Source organism: Strix uralensis, chromosome 1, assembly GCF_047716275.1.
Source record: "Strix uralensis isolate ZFMK-TIS-50842 chromosome 1, bStrUra1, whole genome shotgun sequence".
Classification (NCBI taxonomy): domain Eukaryota; kingdom Metazoa; phylum Chordata; class Aves; order Strigiformes; family Strigidae; genus Strix; species Strix uralensis.
The window spans coordinates 54,120,223-54,143,589 of record NC_133972.1 but is presented as its reverse complement, the minus strand read 5'-3'; the positions used below and the strand labels follow the sequence as shown (position 1 = coordinate 54,143,589).

General features: G+C 40.5%; 1 protein-coding gene across 3 annotated transcripts in view; it reads right to left on the bottom strand.

Annotated features, from left to right (window-relative positions):
• Window positions 1-12,347: 12,347 nt before the first annotated feature.
• Window positions 12,348-23,367, bottom strand: part of WAC (WW domain containing adaptor with coiled-coil) — a 63,424-nt gene continuing 52,404 nt past the window's right edge. For 2 of the 3 annotated variants that reach the window (XM_074866820.1, XM_074866838.1), the window contains 3 exons: window positions 19,558-19,744; window positions 16,231-16,358; window positions 12,348-13,817 (listed from right to left, as the gene is read on the bottom strand). In XM_074866820.1, coding sequence (XP_074722921.1) covers window positions 13,748-13,817; window positions 16,231-16,358; window positions 19,558-19,744 — 385 coding nt within the window. In that variant the 3' untranslated portion in view covers window positions 12,348-13,747. The remainder of the gene's footprint in view (window positions 13,818-16,230; window positions 16,359-19,557; window positions 19,745-23,367) is intronic. The other variant, XM_074866828.1, reaches the window with a different exon arrangement.

Sequence of the window (23,367 nt, the reverse complement as noted above, 5' to 3'; positions counted from 1 at the left end):
ATGCTAAGCTGCTGCAGATAGAGGCCCAAACTGAATAATAATCAAGAGGAGATACCTGCTTATCACAGTAGCTTCTTCCTTCCTTTCCCAGTCATTTCAGTGGCTGTCAGTGCATCTTGTTTTATAACAGACTGTGCTGTGCAGAGTGAGGCCTATTTCCTAGTTTCTGAAATGCTCCAGGTCTTTTCTGGGACTCAGAAGCAACTATTTCCTGTTCTCAACTAAAATTATGAGGACCATTCTATAATTCCTCCCAAGTCTAGGTGAGTTTTTATTCAGCCTGAGCACTGATCAACTGTTATCACAATCCAAAGCCACAGAAGACCCTCATGACCCTTTCAGCTGCTATTGCATGACTACATTTGACCCATTAATGAACAAGTAACAGACAGGCTCTCCACCCAGGTCACATCCAGGAAAATGTTTTCTTAATGTTAGACGTGGGTTTGTGGTACAGAGGAGGTATTTTGGCACAGAGACCAGCCTGTGTCCAGGCAGATTTGGGAAGTCAAATATACAGGAGCCAAGTCTTGGTTCTCACATTAAAATCAATCAATTAGACTTCTTAATCATCTTGTTGCAACATTCTGATTGTTCTGCCAAGCTGTGCTGATCAACAGATTTTGTTTTCCCTCCAATTTACACTGGGACTATCAAAACAGGCTACAACATCCCACCTCTTGTGGGAGCTGCCAGGGCCTATTCCTTCATGAAGACAGATAGATGCAAAATCAGGACAGGGACCAGAGCAAAGAGAACAGGCAGTCACAGCATTCCCAACCTCCTGTCCAAATTTTCTGCCTCCCAAATTGCTAAGGCCTGAAATAAAATTAACTTATGCAGCCCTGTAAGAAGTGAGAGACACTTAGACAGAAATGCAGAGGAGAGCTGGTGTCATGGAGCAACAAGCCATGCTAAATGAGAAGAAACATCCAGAAAAACAAGGCTGACTGGTAAGGTCCAAGGGGACAGTCCCAGAATGGATATTAATCAAAAAAACTTTCAAAAGCACTTATTGACCTTTCTTCAAGAAACAAGGAATCCCCACATAACTGCTCTCCTCCATGAATTGAAGTCCCTTGTGAAAATATCTCTCTGGGAGTCACTTAGCCTACAGTCCCCCTTTCTCACCAGCTTTGCACCGTGAAAGCACCCCCAGCAAGTGCCAGCAGGAGCCAGGACCTCACCCCAGCCAAGGCTGAGCACTGCCACACTCTGCCACCAAGATTTCAGATTCTTACTCCACAGAATGCCTTTGGTACTGGCCTTTTTCCACTGTTTAAGGCATTATTGTGTGAATTATAACTGCAAGCATGTTTAAAAAATGAAATAAATCAGATTGCAGAATGAAGCCTACAGAAGAAAAAGGAAGGAGAGGTTTGCTTTCTAAGGTGGTGTTGCTCTGAATAGAGCTCTTATTCAAAAAACATTTGGAAGAAAGTAGCTTTGAAGCATGACCCTGCAAGATCCCGAACAGCATCACCTCTCCTCAAAGCTGAGCAATAAGCCACAGCATTAGTGTATGGCACTCTGATCAAAAAGTATTCCTCTGTCCCTAAATACCTTCAGCCCCATGGTATATTCTCTCATGGTCAGAAACTACTGGCTTCACATCACTGTTTTTCAGTGTGGCACCTCTGTAATGATACAGGTTGCAGCTGTGCCTAAGCATTTGGCTTAGCTTAGCGCAGCAGGAGATGCTGGAAGCAGGGGGTTAACGTGTTAGAGTAACCACAGCCCTTCAACTTCCCCTAGCAGCCAAACGCAGAACCTGCCAAGTGCTGCGTTCCAATAAAACGCAACTCACACAATCTGTAAGTGTAATAAAATAGCTGTTAACAATTCTGTAACTCGCTCTTTAAGCTTGTAAAAGCCTGAAGGTCAGCTGGAAGTCAAGCTGCATTTCTCTGGGAAGAGGGCAGGCCAGTCCCGGGTGACCGGTTCCTGTCCTTTTACCTCCTCCTCTGGGGTTTCTGAGGAGCAAGCACTGTGCCTGGAGGGGTTTTCTGCCTTACTCCCACTACAGGAGAGCAAATGGACCAGAAGGGTGCATGACTGGAGGGGAGCGGGTACCACAGGATTCTGCCATTTCAGAGATGCTCAGATCTACCTTTTGTCAACGGTGACACTGAGTGAACATCTCAGTTTGGTGGTTTGGGAGAAAGAAGCTGATGGTTTCCCTTCTCTGGGCTTGAAGCTGGAGACTCTCAAGACCATGGAGTGAAAAGAGAAGAAAGTTCAAACCCTGTCCCTCCAGGTAGCAGTAAGTCTTAAGTGACCTCCAGGCTCACTGGTGTTTGGGGCTGAGTATGCAAACCCAGGCACAGCACTCCTGAAGTCTTGTATGTCGAAATATAAGGCCACTGATCAAGGGAACAAAGTGGCTCTGCCACGTATGGAAGTAGGGAAGCAGGACAGATGCGGAGAGGGAGAACAAGGGTAGGGAAGACAGAAAAAATTCATCACCATTCTCTCGTCACAAGACACTTCATTTCTAGTTTGGCAAACCAAGTGAATTTATTTGTCATCTCCAGGGTCAAAAGCCTCCTCATTTAATCACCGAGATTTGGAGGGACAGAATGTGTCAACACTTAGAGTAAAAACAACCAACATGAAAACAATGTTTTCCCCAGTAATTTCCCAATTGTGTCCCCAAGTATATAAAATTCTTGAAAGAAAAATCATCCAGACAGACCAGACAGAAGGTCAAGCAACACTGCCAGAGCAGTCCTGGTGAAATCAGCAGTTGTTGCAAAACAACGTGATCTACTCCCGTCAATTAACAGTAGCAAGAATAAAGCCTACATGGCTGGATCCTTTTATTATTTTAGCAAATACTATGTTATTATATTTCACATTAAAACTCTGGTTATTTCAGCTAAGAAAGGAGGGAGTCAAAGTGGGTGGGGGGGGAAGAAATGCACTAACCTGCAAAACCAATTCAAACACAGGCTTTAAGATCAAGCATCTTTTCCAGTATCCAAAGCCCTGCTCCTTCCTAACAGGCTTTTGCTTGCCATTATTTTTATTTTACAGTAGCTGAGGCCAGGGTCTCCAGGGGCAGATTTGGATAAGCACTGTGAGGAGGAAAGGTGAGGCTGAACACCAACAGCAGGCAGAGCATCACCTTTCCCTCCAGATGCTGCAAGCTCCTGTGCAGAGAGGAAATTCTAAGGTGTAGACATACCTGCAACACTCACACACACAAAGTACTGACATTTAGTTTATTTTTTTTTTTTTTTAGTTTTAAGAAGCACCCTTTAGAAATCCCATTCACCAAAATATCTTTTGCAGAAAGGGTACAATGGCAGCTCAGATAACAGTAAGAAGCACAGAAAAACATCATGAAACACATTCTGTTTTTCACCCAGCCTTATGTCTTCAGTTCAGCTTTAATCAGGAAAAAGATCGGGTTCCCTGGGGGTTTGGTTACAAGAAAGCAGCTGTAGCACTGGAAGAAGATGGAGCTTTTCCAGAGGGAGCTGGTGGGGTTAGTCCTTGGTGAAGAACTGCAGAAGTTCAAACAATTGGCCTCAAAATGAGCCTCTGCGTGCTCTCTTCTGGGAAATACCATGGAAATATGATTAAGGTGGGGGTGGTAAAGAGAAGGGGAAATGACACATTAGCTCAGAAAACAACCCCCTGTGATGTCCTGAACAAGCACTGGCATCCTTTTACCTTCATACACTAGCTGTGCAGGGGATACCCCCCCCAGAGAAGATTATGTTCTTGACTTTGAGATAGCACGATCCCTTTTGTTGCTGCTGCTTTGTGGAAAAATGCTAGAAGAGATGAAACCTATCCCTAGCTAGTGGGGGAGGTGGGGACTGCCAGGTGCAGAAGAGGGAGTGATGGAGGGGGCAGGTGGAGCAAGAGGGATGGGGCACAGGGGAAGAGCTGCTGCCCCCCTGCTGAGCAGGCCCAGGCGGCACCCGCCACCCCAAGGCATCCATTGCCCTCCCTGCAGGCTTCCACCTGACGAGGAACATCTCTGGTGCTGCCCAAGATGTTTGGGGTGCAGAGCACCAAGGGCTCGTTTCTGACAATGAGAGCTGATGGTGTAAGGGCTGACAGTCACTAAGGGGAGAACGAACTTTCCTTAAAGACTAACATACATGCTGTCTGCTGAGTACTCAAAAAGAGATTTAACCAAAGGGGGGAATAAGGCAATTGCTCTTAGACAACAGAAGGACCTTGGGTTTTATGAGACACTGACCAAAGGAAGCGAAGGGCAGTAGGGAAATAGAATTGGGCAGAGGAAGATGAGGCTATGTCAGTCAAAACTTCAGCATGAAGATCATAACACTGCAGTGGATGATAAAATCCTGCCTGGAAGAAGAGATACTGCATGACTGCAATATCACAGCAAGACACTTTTGGCTCAGGCTACTACATGGCCTGAAGAGGGGACACAATCCATGACCAAAGATGAAGATTCACTATGACAGGGCATAGTAAGGACCTCAAGAGATGTAAAAGTGGGGGTGGGAAGAAAAACAAGCCTCAAATATTAAAAAGGAAGAGTAATATTTCAAATAAAATGGCCTGGATGATTCAAAATGGACAAAATTAGCAGGCTGGTTTCTCAGTTCAGGGAAGTGTCTCAAAAGCCACTGCAGCCTACTTCTGCACTGATTAAAATGCATTAATAATCTCTGAGTTTTAGATTAATATTGAAAAGCAGATTCAGTTCAAACTATTTCCCGTAATTCACAAATGTCCTGTCAGTCATCCCAGGAAATTCCACAAAATGGAAAAGCACACAGAGAAGATGGTATTTAATGAAATTGTATCCAACTTCACTGAAAACTTCAAGCCTGTGCAGAATTCCAGTGTGTAACAAAATGAACAGGCAAATCTGATTTCATTTTTAACTTTTTCCTGCCCTCAGGAAAGTTGCAGATTCTCACAGCTTTTTCTGAGTTTAGGGTTTTCAGAATACACTGTTTATTAAGACATTTCTCATTTATGTATGCTTTGCTTGATGCATACAAAACAGATCAAGGCATCACAGAAGTACATCACAACTGCATTAGATTCCCAGGTAGAAATTCTCTCCCTTGAATAACTTTGTATAAATGAATTAATCCCTCCTGCCCTGAAGAGAAAATCTCAACCTCTACTATGAAGAGGTACAAAAATAGGAGGTTATATTAATATTTCTACTTGCCAGTCAGAGAAGCCATTGCTGAAAAAAATGTGTTTAACAAAATTTCCCTTGTGAAAACTCTTGTAATAATCCAAAACCCACCAGAGTTGAACAAGGCAGTACAAAAGAGAAGAATATGATTAAAAATTAGATTTTTAAAAAATGACTATTTAAGAAGTTAATGGCAGGTTTCTTTTAGGTGGTCCTCATCTAAAACTATGTATAACTGCACAAGCCTGAAGTAGGTTTAGGCCTCTCTATATCTCTGTTTTCATACTAGATCCTCCAAAACCTAGTGCCCATGGCTGGACACACTGGATGTGAGCAGAAGTTACTCTTGTGATATGAATAGCTTACCTAAAAATAGGAGCAGCTGTTTGTGTCAATGCATGGTAATGGAAACCTATTTTCAGACTACAAAATACTGAATAATCAATTTACAGCATGCCTAAAGCAAAGTCCTTAGCAAGTACTATCCAGGGATGATAGGTTTTTGTGAAACTCAGATCACCGTTACGCTTTACCAATGCCACAAAGATCAGTGATGCGAAACTGCAAAAGCACATAGCAAACTCCCGCGAACCAGCTACCAAAATGTTGCCTTCCATTTAATAAGCTTGTCCAAATTATAGCTCTAAACCCAAATAGCTTGGAACAATTGATGCCATTTCTGATAAAAAAAATCAGTCAGAAATTTACACCTAATGTATAAACTCCACTTAATCTTACATTGGTCAAGGACGATCAGTACTTAAACTGGGCACTAGAGAATTAAAAAAGTTCGAATATATTAAAAGTTAAGAAAGCAAGCCAGACATGTTATCTAGGAGAAAAATAGAGAGATTTAGGGGCTTATACCAAAGATTATGCTAGGTGGGATATCAGAGCTCCAAAATTGGTAACACTGATTTTTAAGCAAAAGGAATCCAGTTTCCAGAGGAACAGGGGTCTGACCTAGCATTACCGAAATTAGATCTGAGTTGGCCATAACAACAGTGTTTGTGCAGTTCAGGTGAGTACTGACACCCTGCTGTGCTTTTCTGAATCCTCATTTTGGTGGTTCTCTTGCTCTGACACTCCAGAGTTGGATCCCTTGTGGGTGCCAGAGAGATTCCTGCACCTTGGAGCTTCCTCAGCTACTACAGCACTAAAAACTCTTGACTGAGTAAAGAAGTGCCTGCTGAAGCAGAGGCTTTTCACCAGGCCATGCACTAGTCTGTCTCTGCTGAGCCAGGGGCAGTGCTGAACTAGCCCAGATACCACGTTCTCCCCCAAGCAGGCACCAAACACGGCTTCAGATGCCATGTAAGTGAGGCAGACTGTCTGGGGAGAGGGAGAGAGAGAGAGAGAGAGAAAGTGTACGCAGAGAAAGAGTCTGCGTCTCTCCATGTACTGGCACAAGGCAGATGTATACCAAGCACCGAGCTGGCCTGCGAATTGTGGGAGACCCCCAGCCTGGCAGGCTGCTCAGGACCCGCAGCGAGAACATGTGCTTGCTCACAAGGCTCCCGCAGGGGAGCCTGCAAAATCCTCATGGAACAACTAAGGAGTTCAGGAGATGCTCCAAACTTGTCAGATGGCAGATGAGGACAGCAGAGCTGACTTTTCCTCATTCTTTGGTTTGGTATCTAAAGAAACCATCCAGGGTGAGAATAGCAGCTCAGTGTTAGTTTAACAGGGAGTAACAGTTGAAGAAGAATAGCATCTCCCTGGAGACACTCCTCCATTCGTATTCCAAACCTATTAAAGATACACTGTTTGCTTTCGGATGGGTGCTTTGTTTTAAATATACTATTGAGAGCATGGTTGATAATTAGATCTTTACTCATGCCAAGTTGAAAATTCACGTAGCGGTTAATATGGCAGTTTGGTTGTTGCGTTCGGATTTCGTTCAGCTGCACAGCAGGTAAACGTTCAGAGAGATGAAAATTTCAGATGAAGCATACATGCATCCAAACACCAGAAAAACATGCCTCACTCGGAGCAGTCTTTATCCCCCAAGCCCTCCTCTCTGCACCCATACCTCGGCATTCTAAGAGCAGGCAGTTTTTACCATTTGAGCTTACTGCTGCCCCAAGAGTTACTCTGACCTGCCCTTCAACGCCAGAAGGTGCCAGCCCTGCCCGTGCTTGGCCCCTCGGTGTGAGCCTTTTCAGTCTGTGAAGTCAGCAGACACATTTACCAGGCAGGTTTCTGCTGGGGTTTTGCTCCCTGAACTGCTTCAGGGCTAGCAAAGAGTACTTGGCAGGAGATGTCACCAGGAGCAGGGAAGCAGTAAAGAAAGGTCTACTCTTTTGCAGGGAGCTGGATATGTCAGATAAGTTCTCCCACTGTGTGAAGCTTCACTCTCACCAAGCAATTCTTCCAATTAAACCTCCTGTGAAGCAAACAAGAGCCCTTAAAGATCTTGTCCTATCTCTGTGTGTTACATACATGCACTCTGTACACACCCACACCCCTGTCACATCTCTAATTGTTCAGGTGAAGAGGTGAAAGGGGACATGAGAACAAAATATACAACAAATTAATTATTTTATTTTTTTTTAATTAAGTGACATTTGGATACCACCCTAGGTCAAAGTGAACTCTGAGAATTTTTATCCTAAAAACAGGATAGTGTCAAGAGGTTCAGTTATCCATGCTTCTACTGGCAATGATATTGCAAGCAGAAAGGCAGTTTTATTTAGCAAGTGAAGACAGGGACATGCTGTCAGTGGTTTAATAGCTTTCCCATTTAAAAAAAGATAGAAGACTTACTGTGGAATTGAATCCCCAACAAGAAGAAAAAGTTCAGTTAAACCTTTCAAAATGTGGAAGAAAGAAAAAGCCTTTACTCCAAGGATGCAGAGCAGCAGCTAAAGGAACCTGGACAGAGCTGACAGACATCAGAGCCCCTTGGCATCATCAAGTAGTCCAGACTTGCTGACAACACATTCACCTTCTGTAGCACCATCTGCCATGGGCTTCGGTCACTTTGCCAAGTAACTCTTCCCAGTACACAAGCTTTCTGCTGCTAATGAGGATGCATCTAGCAGGAAAACAGGAACCCCAGTCAAACTCTGACAGCATCCCAATTCCACCTAAAAAAGATCCAATCACAGATTTTTGAACAGGGAAGCATGTAAGATCTTGACAGCAAATCTGCCTGGCTATGCAGGAGAAAGAAGCTGTTCAGAGCTCTGAAAGGCAGCACACTAACAAACCCCCATGTGCCAACTTCAGAAACTTGGGAGGAAGAGAGGGAGCAAATCAAATTAAGTGCCTTGCACCATTCTAGCTACTGGTATGGATGATTGTGACAGTATTATCCATAATTAATTGGATGATTTTCTTGTAACATACAGTAAAAAGGAAGATGAGCATAACTGCCTATTCTGACCTTCACTATATCAACACACACTTTTCACTCAGCCCAAATTCTGAGATTTCAAACTAGAGCAAAGGGACTCATCTTTGAGCACGGCGCTGCACACAGAAGCAGATGGCATCCCTCTGCAAATGCTCTGGCACGTGTGACTAACAGAAGGTGACAAAATACCGTCACACATATTGAATAACTGCTAGAAAGATAAGGTTGTTCAAGCCATGTTTGCAAACCTGGTGTGCAAAGTCTGGTACATGGAGCCATGTAGCACAGCTGCCGTACAACCCAGCAGCTCCAGGCAGGACCTGTTCAGTACGCAACAGGACTTACCAGAATGTTACTGGTTCCCAGAGAGAAAACCTTATAGTTCATTATCTAGAAAGTCCTAGATCAGACATGTTAGTGTCTTTATTAGGGAGGAGAAAAGTGCTTCATCACTTTCAGATCCTCAACTAGCTGGAGCCCTAATTGGCAGAAAGTCTACATCAGTACTTTCCCTCAGACAGGATCTTCAAACAAAAAGCCATGGCTGGAAAATGGAGAAATCTGTAGCAAGGAGCATCTTTTAGGAACAATTCCAGCTGAATTAGTACAGCAGCAGCAACACAGGCATCCAGGAAGATTAGAACAGAGCTGGCGCCTACAGCTTTGAAAGACTGAATCCTTCCAAATGACTGTTGTAGGATACCAAAGAGATAGAAGATAGAGGAACTTAACAGATATCTGAAAAGTGATGTGTAACTGGAATCCAAAACTGTATCACAGCTGAAAACAATTTTCTTTGCAAAAGAAATCAACATATATATGGATCTCAGTTTCAAATGAAAGCTTTTGCTTGATTAACTGCAAAAGAAAACTACCACCAAACAAGAAGTCAGGCTAGGCAAAGAAACAAACTCCTCCTACATCAAAAGCTCTGATTCTTATGAAATAAGATAAATAAGAAAATCAGAACAAAATGTAAAAGAAACTCCCACATATCATTAATTGGCAATTGTGGGCAGAAGAGCAGTGCTAATGGCACTTAGCTCAGAATACTCCTCTGCAAGAAACTTCCAAAAGTCAAGGCAGTATTTTTAAAACATTCAGAATTGCCTCATTACCATCTTTGTAAATGAGATTATGTTTTGGTGAGGACAGAGCATTATTCTAGCAACAGCAATAGGGATGATGCACTCACAAAAATATCCAGCTCCTAATTCCAAGAACGGACTTCAAATGTAACTATATATACAGTAGTCAGATGTTAATTTGGGGTTAGAGTGACTGCCCCTTATGTACAGTGGACTCCTGAGAGCCCCAAGGCACTGCAGCAGTGATGCTTAGGGCTCATCACTCCTTCCTTGCAGCAGAATATGCAATATTGGCCACTGCAGTCAATCTCACAGCAGCAAAGGACTCTGCTAAGTTCTCAGGATGTCATCATAGGCACAGTGGCACTGGAATGAAAGGGTGACCATAAGATATGGCCATCTTTGACTCACAGACTTAGAGGACCCAGTATTTTCTCAGGTATCTTTGGGGATACTCCTGCAATGAGGCTGCTCCAAAAAGGAATGGAAATGTTTGCCATTCTCTCCAGTCTCAATTATATACCCTTTCTGAGTATGTTCTTAACTGCAACAGTAAAGACAGCATCGGTGTCCACCAAAAGGTAAGATGCTCCTACCAAAGGAGATACAATTAATAGCATCTTAGGATCAAAGCCAGTGAAAAAATATGCAGACTTTCAAAGATATCAGACTGCCTTAATAATTAAAAAAAAAGATGGTGCAATTGTAAAAGCATCAAATATGTGAGTCCTCTGGATCAGTCACGTGGTTTTATAATTATATTAAGCCCCTCCTTCTGCTGGAGTTCCGGAGCATGCCAGCACAGATGATAAAATACTATCCCAATTGCACTGCTTACAGTATGATTGTACAGGCTCAGTCAATCTCCCAAGTAATTCTAAAGACCATTTTTCTATTACACTAAATAGTTGCTTAGCAAACAGGAAAACCAGGAGCAACATATGCAACAACAGTTCTTTCATCAGTTTCTCATCACTATTGCTTGACCACCCATATCAAGTAATGTAGAAAACACATCCCACTACTCCAATAAACACTTTCTGAACACTTCCCTAGGAAGAAATGATTTGCCCCAGGGGAAACTCACTTGATTTGACTTGCAGGTGTAGAACAATCCAATAAAGCCCCTTTCATGAAACATCATCAACTACATTTGAAAGGACAGCATCAGTTTCAGGATGTATAATAAATGATTAACTGGTAATCTAGTAACAGGTCTCAGGGCACCTGCCCATGTATTTATTGTCCAGCTTCAGGTAGAGATTTGACAAGAGGGAGAAAAATCTGGGGGTTTTCCCCTTCAAAAGCAATATACAGAGGGCCAGTTTCTGCCTGTCACTGAAGAGGGTCTCCAGATCACATAGTAAGGCCAAAACTGCATTTGTGTGTTAGTGAAGCCATTTTGAAGGACATTAACCCAGACCCTGCCATTTGGTTAGTGTCTACTCTAGTGCCTGCAATCCTCTTCCCCAACTTGTCTAAAGCTAGTGAAAGTTTGACAAGCTGTCACTCTTCAGCTAACAACAGCTCCGGGCTTTGGAAGGGTCTGGAGGATGGGGGAGGAAAGCTATTGTGCATGGTGAGCAAATACAGTAGCCAGCAAGCTTTCAGTGTGCCATTTGATGCTGACAAAAACTTTATTGCATTAGTTAGGGAGGACATCACCTGAAGAGAGCATGTGTCTCTGTGTCATAGATATATATATATATGTATTCATGGTGTTTTTAAGGGGTTAAAAGTAGCATGTTAATCCTTGTTATTCCCCAAGTTATCTGTGATCATTTGTACATTATAAAAAGTTTTCATGTGATAAAACAGACTAGTACTCTTCAGGCTGGAAGCAAGACTTCTGTAAAACAATGAATAATAAGATCAACAGGCAGCAGGTGAGCATACAAACAAATTAATTCAAATCAGAGGTTTAAAAAAAAATAATCCAAAGTAATTTTCTACTGAACAAAACTAACTTGTGAAGCTCATTGATACAGGATGTTATAGAGGGCAATATATGAATCAAAAGTTAATAAAATAAGCTCGTGGAAAATAGGCACAGCATGTCTATTAAGACAGAAGCAACCTTTGTCTCAGCAAGTAACTAAACAGCAAAATACCAGAACTAGGGACAACCACTGGCAAAAGATGTTAGTGTTAGGTTATCCATTGCACATGCTATTTCCCTATGCTTGGGCAACCTCAAGACAATAAGGATCTTAGGCAAATACAGAGTCTCAGGAAGCCTTCTGTCACTTGGCCTTGGGTCTCTAAAAATGAAGAAATAATGTATGTTAAAATTAACTCATTCAAGATTATTCTGTTCCCATTTTCTGAGCAAAACCAAACATTTGCATGATATGAAACCCAGCAGCACATACTGGGTTAAAAAGTGAGGACAATTACAAGTTAATCTATCCTGATTTCTCATTTGCTGTTTAGTTAAGGTGTTTCAACTTGCTGCATCTACAACGTCTTGTTAGGACAGAGCATTCAGCTTCCGCTGATGAAAAACTGATTTTAAAACTCAGTCTGAGCCCACTCAACATGAAACAAGGCAAAATAAAAATCAAATAATGTTTCTGGTGCTGAAAGACAGTATTTTGTAGGAACAAAACATCAACACCTTTATCATTAAGGGTTTTTTTAATCCATCACCTACAATCTTTCTTACTGAACAGACTACTGTAACATATACACCTCTGCAAATATTAAACTAGTGCTGCCATCTCTATTCTTTTCGTTGTTTTTAAGCAAAGAAAAAGTCACGTTTATTTTGTAGTAGCAATAGTTTCTTTTTTATTTTTAATATACTTTAGGAAACAATATACAAAGCTGAGCTTTGCCACCATTTTCAAACGGTGGGTTGCTCCAATTACACAAATTCAGCGTTTTGTGATGGTTAAGAACAGCAGTCAGCACCAGACTTAAACAGTTAGCTACAACACAAACATCCTTCGAAATGAAATGTCATAATATCAAGACAGGTAAACCAGGAGTTAACATATGACAACTGTTGGGGAGGTGTCTTAAATCATTCTTGTTGAATTTTATATTTCATTAAATATTTTATACACATTTTCCTGTTTACAAGTTTTAAACAAAATCTCCCTTGAGGAATTATTTAAGTACAAAAATGTTCAACAAGAACAGTTCTAATAAAGAGTCCCCAAACAGACCAAATTTTAATATGCGTTGACCAAAGGAAATGAAAACCAGTGTTTCTTTGTTTTAACATGTTTATTACAACAGATACAATTCACATCTGACTAGCTTTTTTTTTTTTTCCTCTTTCCCCTCCCACAACCATGTTAACATGTTCATTGGGCTATTTCCTTATATTTGAGCAAGTAATGTACTTTCAGCACACATGCCCAGCAGTACTATAAGTCCATTCTTACAGGGTGCAAATGGAAATACGTTTCAATAATTTATACAAACAAGTGGGTTATGCTCAATCACTGCAATTTTAAGCTACTGTACACAGGAATGAAAAGATTATAGAAAAAGTGCCATAGCAACAGTGCCTTAAGAAAAGAGAAAATTAGAAGCATTAAAAAACTGATAAAATCAGATTTAGGATTTCACGGGGAAATGGAACACAGAAAATGAAAAACACTTCTCTGTAAAACAGAAATGGAGAAGCACTGCTCTCGATTCGGTGCAAGTGTGGAAACAGTTGTTTCATGGTATTTTGTACATTACCCAAATTGTTGCAGCCTTAGACACAGATCGCCTGGCGCTTGCATTGAATTTTAGGAAATGCAAAATTTCTGAATGATAAATTAACTAAAAAAAAAAAAAAAAAAAAGAAAGCTAATTTTGCAGACAGGTTTACATGTAAAAGGCTAGGTATTTAGCCACCTCAGCATTGATTAGTTTTGGATGTCTAAGCTCTGATACACATGGCTTCCCATGGCTTCACTCTACAAAACATATTTACAACGTGAAGAATACATCTACAAGAAATCTACATTTCAAGGGTTTTACAAATCATTCTTGTATCTTTCCCCTGAATTTGACTCCCTCCTGTCCCCTTCCCCATGTCAACTTTTTTTCTGCCCAGCTCAACGGTCCAAAGTCTACTCAAATGCAGCTCAAAAGTGTTAAGACTGGGCATCAGTTTAATAGTTCCTGTACTCAAAACCATGTGCAATTGTTTACAACTTTTCACACCATGAAGGAATTCTGATTCTTTAGCTTTTCAAGTTCTTTAATTTGTTGCCTCAAAAATAGTATCCTGCAAGAGAAAAGAAATAAATTAGTATAAACATTTCCATTATACAGAGATACTAAGTATCTACACAAGTACTTCTACAATTTCAGTGAAAGATACCAAGCACCTTAGCTCTATTAATAAAACTCGGGTATTTTTAAATTAATCCCCATCTGTTCAATCACCTACAAACACTGTATGCAGATGCAGAGACCTGCTGTGTTCGATACTTTTGTTCAGAAAATTAAGTTGCTGTATTTCATTATGACTGATACACAGTTATGTTTAAGCCTGCTCTTCCCTTGAATTAAACTCCCAGAAAAAGCAGGACACTGGCAGAGTACGCTGAGTAACTGAATATTCTGAAGAATGGTATTATGCTTGTGTCATGCAGTTTTCCAGACTATACAAGAACCCAAAGTGCTCAACTTTTTTTAAACAAGCAAGTTTTCTTCTAGGTGCAACACTTTTTTTCTAGTATTTGGCTCTGTGGCTAGTGGTAGTCTCTAGTTATGGTAAGCTCCAGTCTCAAAATATTTGATCATTAAAAGACACCTAAGAAAAAAAGTTGCAACTACACCTGGCTTAGAAATAAATTATATTGCTAACAATTCCCTTATATATTTTTGCGCCTTCTACTGAACTGACATAAACAATTATTGTGATCAATGAACATGTGGTTTACACAACTGCTTCCCAGAATTTTTAATTAATATTTTGAAACGACTTTTCATGATGCTGAAGTGTAATGCAAGCACGTGAATGAATTAGGAAAATATTCAGGGAAAATTGAAGTTTCATATATTCTATAAAGTCCAAAGAGCAACTTTAATTGATGCAGAAAAAGCATCCACTTCAGCAGACTTTTGTAAAACACATTTTAAGTATGTGTCCAGTTCAGTAAAAATTAATTTTCTACTGAAAAGTAGGTGAAAAACAATTAAGATGGACACACTGAAAAAAAAAAAACATTAAACTTGAAAGGCATGGGCGTATCAAATATATCAGTCAATGAAAAGTGCCTTTTCACATGCTGTCAGTTATGGTTAAAGCGATATACTCGCTTTGCCTAGAGATAAAGTTCCCTCTTAAAACAAATTTAAATAGTTCTCTTCTGTGCAAAAGTATGGAAATAATACCATCATTCAAATGTATTGGCTTTGATAAGCCCATCCTTTGTGAAAGCCTCCCCCACCAACTTGTTACTTATGCCATATATTCCACGTCTTTGGGATTGCAGCAAAAATAAAAGATACATGTTATCATAGATTCAAAGTCATAATAATCATTATCCATTGATAGCTTAAGGATACACAGTGTACAAGAAACAAGGTGCTATTTAGTGAGCTGAACAATGACATTTGACGTGTTATTTCAGATCAAATGTGCACCCAGAGACAGAAATGAAACCTTAGGAAATGAAACCTTTAAGAAACCAAACAGTTCATTAAATATACTACAGAAATTGTAATTTATGTAATGAAGTGATGAAATAAAATTTCAGAAAGAACGGATATTTTTGATTCTTTATTAGGAAAGATTTACAAATATATTATAACTTACTATTGACTAAAGGATTGTTTTACTACCTGCCAAAAAGCAAGACTTTCAAGGATAAAGCTAGCTATTTAAACAGCATGCAACGCTATTAAATCGGCTTAAAATAGTAAATCAGAACCACTGTATTCAAGCTGCAGTGTCACTTGATAGATGGGGTAACATCATTCAAAAAAAGGAAACTGAATATGAACGTAGATTCAGGATCATGACTGCTGGTGAAGAGTTTCAGCATGTACTGTAAGATTAAACTTTTCAATCTTGCACAACATTCTTCAACGTGTTTGTGTATTGCTTCAGTGATACACAAGACACCCACTATTACTGACTTAAGAAGCAGAAGTCTACTTTGCTATAATCAACATTTCACTAAAGAACCCCAAGATCTTCTCAGACGCCTCCTACCTAAGTAACAAACATTAAATTTTTATTGACACCTGTTCAAATTTGCTCTGGCTTTAGACCTAACAAATGTCTCATGCAAACTGTAGTGTTTAAGACCAGTATTAACCATGCAGACGTGTACCTATGTGATCTATGCATCATGGATGGACAGGTATTTTAAGAAGTATGCTCAACTACTGCGAATTAATCAGTTTTTCCTAATGCACTAATGTATCTGCAAAGATACTACTTTTCTATCTAAGTGAAAACACATACAGAAGCTGCATATCTGGTTCTGTTCACTGGAGACTAAGAGTTATCTGTGTGAGAAACAGGTAGAATGTACACAGGTAAGACAGCTTGCAAACCTGGCAAGTACTAGCATACTTCGAAAGTCATCAGTAAATGTAGCTCATGCGAAACAATGCCAGAATGGGAATTCTAACACCACCTTGAAAATTACCATTTTGAAAATAAACACAGAGCGCACACTTACCTTTGCTCACGCAAAGTTGCTTGAATTTCACATACTCGAACTAAAGACCTTAAATTCTTTAATTCAGTACAAATTTCTGACATATGGACACTTCCCATGTTATGGGCTTCCTCACGTAATCTTGATGCCTGCAACGGTTACACATAAAGGTTAGGATTTTGAATAATGCATTGGAAACAATGGGCTGTAGCCAGCGGATTGCTGGATGAATATGTCTTGAAACAGCAAAGCACTCTCACTTCAAAAGGGAACATTAAATCAGAAGTATGTTAAATTCTCTACCAAAGCACATTTAGAATCAGAAATGAACAGACCTGGCTGCTAAGAGATTGCCTAACCCAGGTCCATGCTAAGGCAAGGATGGTTTAGATTTCCTTGATCCTAACAAATGTTTACCCAACCATCTTGAAAGACAGTACATGACAGGGCTCTGAGCTCCAAAGTAATTTGTTCAATGAGTTAAAAGTCTCCATCCGCTATTTCAATGGCTGACTTAAATTTCCCGTCTAAATTAAGCCTTAGTGACAAAAATAACCGAACGCCATCTTTCGAGTTACTTTATACAGGGAAAAAAAACTTTGTAACTCTCTTCAAACAAACTCCATTATTTTAATATCCCCACTTAGTCAGGTGGAGGTAAGCAGAAGTGTAAATTTAGAAGGTGTGACCTATCCCCAATTTGTGCATTTCTTAGTTTTATCACTGAACTGGGTATGACTCCAGAGAACTCCTCAACACCACCAAGGAGACTGGTGTAACTACTCTGAGGTCCTGTGCATCACACTGCAATAACGAAAGAGGACTGCTTGCAAGTGGCACAGTGGAAAAAAAAATAAAATTGTTTCAAATAGATCCTTCCCTGCAGTATTACTGTTTAGAAAAGTTATTCACTGCTGTACTGGGTCTGGCTAGGATGGAGTTAATCTTCTTCATAGCAGCCCATATGATGCTATGTTCTGGATTTGTGACCAAAACAGTGTTGATAACACACCAATGTTTTAGCTATTTCTGAGCTGTCTTTACACAACATCAAGGGTTTCTCCCTTTCTCTCTCTGACCCCCGCAGCAAATAGGTTGTGGATGGACAAAAGGCAGGGAGGGAATGCAGCTGGGACAGCTGATCCAAACCGACCACAGGGATATTCCATACCATACAATGTCATGTTCAGCAATAGAACTGGCGGGCAGTTTTCTAGGGGTTGCCATTGCTCAGGGACTGGCTGGCCATCAGCTGGCTGGTGGTAGGCAACTGCTTTTGCATCACTTACCCTCCCTTCCCCCCCTTTTACTTATTAAGCTGCCTTTATCTCAATCCATGAGTTTTCTCACTTTCACTCTTCCAACATCTTACTGGGGGAGAGTGAGCAAACAGCTGTGTGATGCTTAGCTGCCTATCAGGGTTAATCCACAACATCTGCCTAAGTACTTGTATACTTGATTTTTCCTTCCCCAAAATAGTGCTATTTAGCACAGGTCATCAACTTCTGGCATTTCTCTAGTTCAAAAAACCACTCTGTGTTCTAATTCCCTACATTAAAAGTTTTCTTTTCTGGAGCGTGTTGACATCCAGGAGTACCCTGGTCTCCAGCAGGGCATTTCGCATGTCCTCCCTACACAACTCCAAAGCCTTGAGACTGATAGCAAACTATAATAATGACTTTACTGTTTTTTAAGCTGACCAGTCACCCATCTTAAAGTAATTGCATTTAAAAGGCCTTAAAAATCACTTCTGCATACAAGATTCTTGTTAAAAGGTGTTAACAGTCTTGCTACAAATGAAGATATAACATTTATTACTTTCCTGTATTACCGGTCTGATACTTTATCAAAAAAACCCCACCAAAACCTGACATAATTTCTTTCTAAAAGGACCATGCTGACTATTACCAGGCTTTCCTTTTCAGGTGTTTGTAAAAAGGTAAATTCATCATTTTTTCTACTTAGGTATTATTCAATACTCAAAGTACCTCTACAATTATTATGTATTGCACCTATACTTTGTTACATTTTTTTTTTTTAATATCAAATATCTGACTTAAGTCTCTGAAGCATTACTATTCAAAACTGGTCTTTAAACAACACTGTCATGTGAAATCATCTGAAATAGCAGACAGGACAATACAGCATTTATTTAACACCTGGCACAAAGGTTAAAGTATCCAACCAAGTACATGACCACCTAGCATTAGCTGGGGTTTTTTTATCTCTTTACTACTGATAGTGGGAAAAAAAAAAGACCTATGAACTGTATAAATCTTATTTTCTGCATTAAGATATATGCCAATTCAGGACACTCTGAAAATAACATGATCAAAACTATAGGCCAAGGCCATAGAGAGAAGTGGCTGTGCTGCTCCATTTCCTTAAACACACATTCCACAGCAATGGCTCAGTCGTTTGACTCAGTACAGGCTGGTAATGTCTTACAATTGAATTTTAAAAATTAATGAAAAGAAACAAAACAAGAACCCCAGAGTCCAAATAGGGTATCAGTCTAGACTGCACTTCTAAGAGTCATCTTGCAAGTTACTACCCAAAAGTCTTCAAGTGTAGGTTTCAGCCAGCATGCAACCACTCTTCAAAAGACCAAAGTAAACTGGGCTAGGTAAGATTAATATCCCATACAGACTGTCAGACAGGGTTGCCTGTGAAAGGACTTGAACTAGACTCAATAACCAATACGGTTCCTTTGAGTAATACATTCCAAGCAGTTGACATACATCCAGTTTCCCTGTATTACCAGAACAGGATAGGTTTCATGCAATTATAAAATATGGATGGCAATTCTACTGGATTTCCCATTATGTAAAAATAGCCCAAACTCAGTCTGAGCCCTCTACATCATCTTAAAAACTGGGTACAACAAACAAGGCAGAGTTCTTTTTTCACTTCATAGAGCTAACAACTCAGTGACTCAAACTGTGGAGTAGTCGCAAATAGTTTAACTCCATCACCTAATACATAACATTTTCCACGTAACAAAAATATCATTATTATAAAAATTTATTGAAGTTTATGTTCTTTGTAAATTTCAACAGAACTTTGGCAGTAAGAAAATAGTTAGGAGGATAGTTATTTGTCTGAGAGAATTTCAAAAGCACTGGTACTTTAAGTGAGACTGAAAATACTCAACTGCTAAATAGCAAATCACATGTAAAACCTGCAGGTCTGGCCTATCTCTTCCCTCTCCTCTTTTCTGGCTAAGGTCAAGCATTGGATTTTTTTAAAATACTTTTAATTCCTAGAAAAAGCAACCTGGGTAAGAAAAACAGATTTTAAACTATACATTTTGCACTCTCACAGGGAACTAAGCGCAAGTGTACTCACCTGTTTTTCTGCATGGTCTGCAGGCCAGCCTTGAACATGCTTTATAAGATTTTCATTGAAGTGTGCTGCTAGCGTAGGTGTTAATGAACAAGTGGGTCGTACAGATGTATTTTGTGGTGCAGGTGTTGAATTTGATGCACTAGTACTAGAGGTATGATTTGGACCTGGTGATGGGCTTCTTTGACTACTAGAAGAAAAGAATTTAAAAAAAAGTGAGCATTTAAGAACGTATGTAAACCTATAGAGAAATAAACACTTAAAATTCATTGCTTCCAGCCACAAAAATACATAAGGAATTTAAACCACAAGTAAATGCTTCTGGTAGACCAAACCTGTGCTACTTTTCTGCAAACCTTCTACTCCTATGGGAACTGTTTGAGTGCTACAATGTAGCAGGGGTTTTTTTTGGTTGGTTGGGGGTTTTTTGTTTTTTAACTTTCAAGTGATGTAAGCTGTCCCTACATTTTAGTGTTGGATAGAGAATATATACATCTATGCTCTTCCTTCAAATAGTTGCAAAGCTAAGATTTTCAATAATGATGTATCAGATGGAGTCAAGCAGGTTTATTCCACAGAATACTGGCAAGTGTCACAATCATTAAGAACAAAGCCTGATCTCCTGATCTAAAAATATAGTCATATGGGCTTTGAGGGTTAAAACCACTTACTAAAGCCAGAACACAAACACCTAGGTGACTTTGTGATACTGTACATCCTCACTTAAATCACTCATGAGAACAGAAATATCAGAGGAGCAGTATGTTTGTAGCTACCAACTTGGCTACTCATGCTGCTGTTTTTCTGGCTGGTGTGTTAACCTGTTGCTGGAGAACAGATGCATAGGGACACGTTCAGATGATAAGTGTACTGTAGGATGAATCAAAAATTCTGCGCCTTAGACTAAGCCTTTGACTGTCCTCTTTCAGATCTCCATATGCAAGCAAACAGTATTTACATTATCTGAACACTACACCATGTCCTGGTTTAGCCAGGATAGGGTTAAGTTTCCCCAGCAGTGGGGGGGGAAGCTCTAGCCGGGTTATTCAGATACCCTGCGGATGTCACATCCTGGCACAGAAGCGGGACAAGGGGTTACCGCGTGTACTGTGGGATTTGCTCTATTCTCACTGCTGTATTGGTAGATATTTTGCTCTCTTCATTGTTATTACTGTTATTGTTATTGTTGCTGTTTGTTGTGTTGCTATTGCACTGTTGTATTAAACCTCTCCTTATCTCAGCCTTGGGGCTTTGTATTTCACTCCCTTTGAGGGGGAGGGGCAGCGGCCACGTGGTCTCAGACCCCGGCAGGGGCAAAACCACCACACACCAATACATAGCTTTTCCAATTCTACTTTGCAATTATAATTCCTGGTCAAAAGCTTTTCTAATTTTTACTAAAAAATTCTCATGCTGATCTTGGCATAGCAGTCTTTTGCAATGCACAGTGCTCAAGATTATGTTATCTACAAAGTATTCTACCCATAACTTTAAGCAATGTTGGTTTTTTTTAAACAGAATTCCTCTAATAACTACCCCCTCACTCCACTTTACAAGATACTTTTCTACCTCATTATGCTCCTGTATAGAAGTGGCCTTCTTAAGAATCCCATCTCTTTAATAAAAGCCTATTCCTGCTGCAATGACTAAAAAAGGTAGGTACCACTTAGGTAAATCTCTGGTAAACTGATATGACTGACTCATCCACAAGGACTCCTGCACTCCCAATCTGCAAATACTCATCCTCCCCCTCACATTTGGATGGTAAGATCCCTAGGTAAAATAGGTTTATTTGTTTCACTTGTATCACTTCTCTCAATAAAGTTATGATAAACAACCTGAATGCCTAACATTAAGCCCAACAAACTACAGAAGTTCCCCCAAAATAAGTAAAAATCACTGATACTTAAATTTACTTTCCATGTGTCCACAAGCCCAGGTGTCAGGGCCAGCATGAACACCACACTCTTGTACTGTATGGATCCAACCACATCTGACAACTGTCAGAGCTACAGCTACACAGTTCTGCTGTGTGTAAGAGTTCATCATTGTTCTTCCGCTTCCATATTACCAGCTACTGACAACTTCACTGCAACTTTCACCAGCGTCAAACCTGCTACTGGTATATCACCACTATCAAACAAAGGATCAGAACATGGGGGTTTGTCTCCTCCTTGCAAGCACTGCTGTGCAGGTGATCTGATATTCTAGGAAACCAGAACTTGCACAGGGTGGGATATATAACCCATGGTGAGGAAGCTTAGAAGCTGATGTTTCAGCACAATCCCTTTTCTACTCCCCCATCCCTTGCAAAAACAAGGCCCCTAGACTCCTGCTTCCCTTTCCAGCATTCATTCAATCACTCCCATCCCCACCCCCCTCACAGAGAGGGGCTCTGTTCTTCTGTTTTGCTAAGAAGAGGTGGGAGCAGCACTAGCTATCCATGCAAACATGGACAAGGACAGGTCAGGATGAGAACAGTCTGCTCTGTCCTCTCCACCCTTCTAAGGGAAGGCAAACCTTGAGCAGGACAAGAACATTACTAGCACCGTAACAGTGATGGTACCTCACAGTTACAATGTTCTTTGGCGCTACACATACTGAGAAATAATAGTACTAATTGTGTAAGTACCTAGCCATTACTCCTAAGACTATGTTTACAGTCACACTCCCACCAGCAGCAGCTTTTCAACACAGGCCATGATTTCAGTCTATTTCTTAAAACTTTCTTAGTACTTGCCTCTAGGTGACAAAGTACTATGAAGAAAAAATAAATTTCAGAAGAATCTTAATTCATCACCTAACCTACCCCCTTGAGTACTGAAAACATCCTCGCATAATAACTATCTTTACAGTCCAATGCCCAGCCATTTATCTTAATCACTCCCACTTGCAAAGAATTACAGCAGGTTTCCAAACAGCCAGCAAATTAGGCACAGTACACTGCTCCGCAGCATCAAAGACTTTAATCTCATTCTTTTTGGTACACGCAGACTTGTTTAAAAGTTTAGAAAATATAAAAAAAAAAGTTGCAGAGAAACATTTTGGCAGACAGCTTTGTGAAGAGTTGTATACATAAATTTTCCTTGATTTCAGGCAGCAGAAGTTGCAAAAGGCAATATATGATGTAACGGGGGGGGGGGGGGGGGGGGCGGGGCGGGGCTGAGGGGAAGAAAGTGTTCTTTGGGTTTTGTTCCCAGTGTTCTCTTCAGTAATTGGCTCAACTACTTCAAAAGGACTTACAAGTGCAACTGCTTAACTGTAGAAATGTTCAGCTGATTAGGAAAAAATGGCATTTAGATTCTGAAGCTGTAATTGAAACTAGCCAAGAACGTGAAGGCAACAAGGGCTGTAGATCAGGAATAAATGAAAGGTTAAGGAACAGGTGGGTTGCCCCTCCACAAGGCAAGGGGACCTAGAGACAAAGGACATCAAAAAGGCCAGGATAGTCAGCAACTTTTTTTTTTTTTCCTCGGTTTTTATGGGTATGGCCTGCCCTCCGGCCTCCCACATGCCCAAGCACATCAGCAGAGTCAGTGCAAGTAAAATACTACCTACAGCAGAGGAAGAAGTTAAGGAGCAGTTAAGCCAGCTGGACCATGCAGCCAGATGGTAGGCACCCAAGCGTCATCAGGGAACTGGCCACTATAACTCAGATGCTGCATCATCTTGAAGCAGCATGGTGAGCAGGCAAGTCTCCTGATGATGGGGGAAAAAAGCAAATGTTAAAGCCATCTTCAAAAAGCACAAGGACGACAACCTGGGGAACTGCAGGCCAGCTGACCTTAGTCTCTGGGAAAGTCATGAAGCAAG